The 6462-nt window shown below is 31.3% G+C and overlaps 1 protein-coding gene across 1 annotated transcript; it reads left to right on the top strand.

Annotated features, from left to right (window-relative positions):
• The first annotated feature begins 1186 nt into the window (after positions 1-1186).
• LOC126705151 (valine--tRNA ligase, mitochondrial 1-like) lies at positions 1187-4561 on the top strand. The gene is made up of 7 exons (XM_050404091.1): positions 1187-1317; positions 1430-1495; positions 2862-2918; positions 3035-3204; positions 3298-3370; positions 4294-4359; positions 4454-4561. Exons 1-7 carry the CDS (start codon positions 1315-1317, stop codon positions 4559-4561), a joined length of 543 nt encoding a protein of 180 aa, XP_050260048.1. The 5' UTR covers positions 1187-1314.
• The last annotated feature ends 1901 nt before the right edge of the window (positions 4562-6462 follow it).

Raw genomic sequence — 6462 nt, 5'->3', positions numbered from 1 at the left:
AATATATATTATATAAATAATAAATTTTTTTAAATAACCAATTCTTCCTATCCTATATAAAAGCCAATTAGTTCACATAAATCCTAATAAATTACTATTGTTGTTTAGTTATTAGTGTTGAGCCTTTAAGGAGTTACATTGATACTAATCTTTAGGTTTTTTTAATATATTAATATTTATATTTTTTTTTCTACTCAATTTATTAATAATAATAATAATAATAAAAATTTGTCAAACTCATGGGTTCAACCCGACTCAACCCGACTCATGTGGATTGTGTTGGGTTGGATTGGGTTGGGTTGGATTTATGTGATGAGTTGAGTTAGGTTGAATATTTTTTGACCCATCATAATGGGTTGGGTCAAAAAATCTCCTAAATCGGATCCATGCACATCCCTATCTGTGTTATTTCTTTTTGCATCTGCTAAGTGTCTGAGACAGTGAGAATTGAGAAGTGAGTTGTGATCTGTGAATAAAGTTATAATACTGTTTGGTGTTTTGAGACTTTTGCTCATAGTGGGGGCAAGAATGACAGTCAGACAGAGTTAAGAGAGAGAGAGAGAGAGAGAAGACATAATATAATAAACATGTTACACAGTAAAAAATTGGGACTTGGCCACGTTACTGACTCATAATTTTATAATTAATATTTTTAAATTAGATAAGTTAGGGTGTAAGTTTCTTGTTTAGGTGAAAAAATGTTGTGAAAATATATGTTGTAACATTTAAATAATGAAAACTAATAGTACCAAACGACACTTAATTATTTTGTATTTAAAAAAAATTTAAGGTGGTCATAAATTTTTTTTAAGAGTAAAAAAATCATAAATATTTTAAAATTTTATATATAATAATTATTATTTTTATTTTAACTTAAATTGATAGTATTATATCCATAACATTTTCATAAGATAAATTTTTATTAATTTTAATTTAAACTTATTATTGGAATAATATTTTTTTCACCAATAGGAGCAAGTAACAATATCCTAGCATTTAAGATTTATCAGTGGCTTTAATTATTTGTGTGGGAAAGTGACATGGCTGTAATTAAACCATGTGGCATTGCCACTAAGTGACATGTACCATTGAGCGCACTTTCTTGTACACAAAGTCACACTATGTGCGTTATATGTGCACTAACGTCTCTCTTAGAAAAAATGTATGCGTATATATATAAACAGATCTGAAGAGTGAAGAAGATAGAAAAGAAAGAAAGAAAGAAATTGACGCAGAGGCAGGCGGGTTTGTGAAAGGCTGTTAGCAAGGCGTGCACAATCGCATGTCTGATATTTGTCAAATACAAATAACAAAATGGTAAAATTTTCAATTCGCAAATGCGGAGTCACTGAGACTGTTTGTGTTTGATGATTCTGAATTCTATGTTTGGAAAAAACGCAACCTCACCTTTTGTTTCTATCATTCTCAGGTGCTTTCGGAGAAGAATCAGGAAATTGAAGACGAGAAGAAGAAGAAGAAGAAAAAAATAGAGAAGGTTTTTATTCGCAATATTACCATGCATTTATGTATGTATAGTTTGCTGATAGTGATTGTATTGTGTTTGACAAACTGCTAATCTATATACGTGTAGTTTGTTTTCTCTGAGTGTGAGTTGCTGATTGTGATGTATTTGATTAATTGTTAATATATATATATATATATATATATTTATGTGGTTGAGTTCAAGTTATATTTACAACACTCAATGTTTTTTTATTAAATGCGAATTTTAAAAAATCCATAGTTAGATAGAATTTTTTTTTCCTCATACTCTAAATGCTTGCAAAATTTCAAGATGATTTGAGATTAATAGTTACATTATTTTTAAAATTTAAATTTTTTGTATTTAAAATTGTAGACGGAATAATAAAAATAGCATTTGATTCACATGAAACGTCTTAAGAATAAAGAGAATATGTAATTTAACCGTGGGATTTTTGAAATATTGATTATTTAAAAAGTTATTAAGTGGTGTACAAGAACAATAAAGGTAACTTGAACCCAACCTATACACGAGTGTGTGTAGTTTGTTTTCTATTAGAGTGAGTTGCTAGGAAGCTTGGGCACTGGTAGGACACGTGTATGGCATCTCAAATGAAATGTTTGTGCTTCCTAAGTGAGTTGCTGATTGTGATGTATTTGTTTACTTGCCTTGTAATTTTGGTTCCATTTGTTTGAATTGAAAACGTTGGATGTGTGAGCTCAAATATGTGGGTTGGCCTTATGGCCTATGTTTACAATATAAAGTCCTGGCGGATATATCTTTATTGTATTCTCAATTGTGCATTCCAATTTAGGAAGCACGGACATGGATATGGGTACAGGTGTGACATAAGCAATTTTTGAAAAATTATAATATGACACGGTGGGTAGGACATGGATTTGACACGGTTACAGCACTCCAAATAAAGTGTCCATACTTTTTAGATTACAATGAACCCAAGTATGGTATATATAATGGCTAGGGTTAGGTTTACTTGAGTTTACAACATAATTAGATCTCTTGGACCATTACACATAATTTACTTATAAACCTAATATCTTTAACCCTAGTATGGTATATATTATGTTTTCTTACTTCCATTTTCTTATTATATTTTTGTAAGGGGCCGTTTGGTAATGTTGTTTTAGTAGCGTTGTTTGTATTTTTTGGAAATACGTGTGAGTGAAAGGTGTGTGAAAATGCATAAAATATTGTTTAAAAACTGAAAACATGTGTTTAAACACATGTACCAAACGGCCCCTAAATTTGCAGTAAAACATTGCATTTTATTCTTGAAAGTTATTTTCTCTGTGGGAATAACTTTTAACCTTTTTTAAAGATAATTATTGGTCAAATTGAATGCATAATTTTCTGGCAGGCAAGGGAGAAAGAATTGAAAAAGCAAAAGGCTTTAGAGAAAGTTGCTAAACTGCAGGTAACAAGAACATATTTTTTGTAGAGTGGATCATATATTTGCATGACTTGCTTTAATGAATTATTGATGCATATGAGGATTGTGTATAATGATTAGTGTGTTCCATTTATTTTTAGGCGCAACAAACATCAACTAATAGAAAAAAAAGTGAAAAGAAAATGGTGAAGCGTGGGGGGAAGGAAGAGAATTCTGAGGACTTTCTTGACCCTGAAACACCTTTTGGCGAGAAGAAAAGGCTGTCTAGTCAAATGGCAAAGCAGTACAGTCCTACTGCAGTTGAGAAATCGTATGTGTTGTTTTTCTTTTAATCTCTTCCTGAATGAAATTGATCATAATTGAAACTTTTGTACTGTTTTCATCCTTGATTTTGCTGATCTAGGTGGTATGCATGGTGGGAGCTATCTGGGTTCTTTGTTGCAGATGCGAAGAGCTCCAAACCCCCATTTGTTATCGTGAGTTTCTTTCTGGAATTCTTTAAAAAAATTTCTGGAATTATAAGAATATTTTCATTAGTTAATGTTTTTTGTTTTCCTATCACAAAGGAAATTTTGAACAGAAACAAATAGTGACTTTCATGTGAATTAGATTTGAAAACAACTTTCATGTGCATCTTGGGTGGTTTTTAACATCTCTAGAATATTGAAGAATATGGTTAAAATTTTTCTGAGAAGCAAAGCAAACTATTGATGAGGGCTTGTATACTTTTGCAACTGACTGGAATACAAAGAAATTATAAAGTAGTGATGCAATTGTGACAACACAGAATTGAAGCCCAGCTCCTAGGATTTGGTTGCAATGTAGGATGAGGTTGTAAATTGGAGGGATTTGAATAGCAGAGATGAGAATAGTAACTAATATGGATGAGACTGAGGAATATTTACTATGATTTGTTTTCTGCCTGTCTAACAAGAAGTTTTGTTGGCAAAAAACTATTTCTTGTAAAATTTTACTCAATTCATTGTCAATTAGTTTATTAGGATTTAAGCTATGACTGGTTAAGTTTGCCCATACATTCTGGCCATTTGAGTTTTTGGTACTAACTGTCTGTTTAACACCTATGAAGTATGAATTGATTATGTATGTATGTAAAAACTTTAATCTTGAGAATTTAGCCATTTGATAAATGCAATATAATCTTACCTATAAAATAAAAAATAAAAAATGAATGCATTATAATCTTGAGAATTCTCATAAGTATAAATGTACAAATGTAAAAGAAATGTATGAAGCGTGTTGTGCAACATGTAAATACGAATTGATTAAGTTAAATGCAAGTTTAACCGAAAGGAGTAAGATACAAGTATGTATATTTAATTAAATGACCTGGTTGTGTACTCATAATTTCTGTTCTTGACTCGGTTCCTTTATTTTGCAGATCTTGCCACCTCCAAACGTGACTGGTGCCCTCCATATAGGCCATGCCCTTACTGCTGCTGTAGAGGTCCTGTGGTTTCCTAAAATTTTATGTTTATGCTATACATCTTCCATCTTCCTTGTGGGTTTTTTTAATATGAATTGGTATATACTACGTGCAGGATACGATTATTCGCTGGCGGAGAATGTCTGGATACAATACCTTGTGGGTTCCTGGTATGGACCATGCTGGGATTGCAACACAGGTTCTTATTCCTTTTCCTATTTAAACAAGTTGTTAGTATATTATGGTTTTTAAAATTTCTGTTTACTGTTGACCTTGAGTGTAACGACCCAAGAAAATGTGCCAACATTTGCCTTATACTCTAGAAAGCACGGACGCAGCTGGGGGTTCGGAATCATCTCAATAATAATATATTACAGTACATCCTGGATTTTAAACTTTTAATTAGGTATTTATTTGTCCTGTACACTGCATGGTATAGGCATTTTGTTACAATCAGTGTACAGTTCATATGGAGAAATGAAATATGGTTGGGATAATGCCAACGTACTTATAATCTGGGTTCAGGATGTAAAAGGCCATGAATTATATTGGATTTGTTCTTCATGTCAAGAAGTTTGTGTGAAGTGATATTGCCCAATTTTATTATATTCTGAATTAGATTTCTTTCTAATTGTTACTTTTATATGTGGTTTTTAAGCAGATAAATAACTTGTATACGGCAAGTTTTTATATTAAGGCTTATATTATTATTATTTAGACTTTGTGTTCAACCTTGTGAAGTAGTCTCTTATTCATGAAACATCCTTTTGCTTGTTGAAAAAAAAAAAAAAAAAAACCATCTTCTATGTTAAGGCTAAGCCTACTGTTCCTCGTAAGACTCACAACTGAAAATGTCAAACCTGAAAGGACAATGTATTGTTTTTCAATTGGTTCTATAGCGTTTAAAGTAGTTTTTGTGGTTAAGATTATGCAATGAAATTCTACAATCCTAGAATACAAGGGCTATATCCTGAAAGTGAAAATGAAAAGGCTAATGATGACTTTGAAACCGTTTTATTGCCAGGCGCGGAAAGATCATATCAGCATCAATTGTTCTTTATTCAATTCTGAAATATTTCAATATTTTTATTCTTATACACGGCACTGTATGTTGCAGCTGGCTAATGTTAATTTTTTTTTTTTTTTTTTTTTTTTTTCAGGCAACATGACAGGCTGTCCAAGATCATGAGTGTTGATGTGGCTTGTTCAGTTGTTTGGAAGGAGCGGAGTAGACGAACTTTTGAAGGTATGGAGAGCTCATTGGATCAACTAAAACCTTTGTTCGCTTGAATTTCCTTTTTGTTGGTCCCAAATTTGGGGTTTTACCCATTGTTCTTATATTTTAGAGTTTTTAATTTTTCTTAGATTTTTATTATTATTATTTTTTTTATACTTCTGTACTCTTTTAACACTTTGTGTTCATCATTGTGAACATAAAAGTATATATTCTTTAATGAAAATTAGCAAGTTGTCCATGCAATGCACAGATAATATTGCAATGTTTTATGTAACGCTCTGTTTATTTCGCTGGAAAATATTCTATAAAGATAGTTTTCCACATTTTCCAGTGTTTGGTAACACAAAAAAAACTAGTAAACAGAAAACTATCTTTAGTCAATAGAAAATCTTAATAAAAATAAGGCTTATTTTCTATATGTTGTTTTCCAATTTTTTTTTTTTTGGAAAACAATCTCTCTCTCACAATACGCACTCTCACTCTTTCTCTCTTCCCTTTTCTTTTTCTTTCCTCACACCCCCACTGTCACTAACTCTGGTCTCCCCTCTTCCATAGATCTCTCTCTCTCTCTCTCTCTCCATGTTTCTCTTCCCCTTTATAACACAGTTCTCTAATTAGATTTTTCCCCCCTCATTGCTCAATAATTATTTCATTCCTCTTTACCAACTTGCAAAGGAGAACATATTTGCAATGATAATTATTTCATTCATTTCTACCAAAATCCCAATTCTTTACTTTGAATTTCAAACTTGATTTTATTTTTTTCTCTAAGAAATTTTTGGTTTGATGGATTCCAGGTAGTTCTTTTTTGCACATAAAAGTGCTAAAAAAATATTAAAAATAAAAAAGAAGAAGAAAGAATGAATGAAGTAAAAGACGAAAATTTT

This window comes from Quercus robur, chromosome 11 (genome assembly GCF_932294415.1).
Source record: "Quercus robur chromosome 11, dhQueRobu3.1, whole genome shotgun sequence".
Lineage (NCBI taxonomy): Eukaryota > Viridiplantae > Streptophyta > Magnoliopsida > Fagales > Fagaceae > Quercus > Quercus robur.
This window is presented reverse-complemented; position numbering and strand designations above follow the sequence as displayed.

Excerpts from the sequence above, each read along its gene's own strand:
- LOC126705151 (XM_050404091.1), top strand. Across the intron at positions 1,496-2,861 it reads AGAAGAAAAAAATAGAGAAG|GCAAGGGAGAAAGAATTGAA; the intron begins GTTTTTATTCGC and ends ATTTTCTGGCAG. Across the intron at positions 3,371-4,293 it reads CCAAACCCCCATTTGTTATC|ATCTTGCCACCTCCAAACGT; the intron begins GTGAGTTTCTTT and ends TTTATTTTGCAG.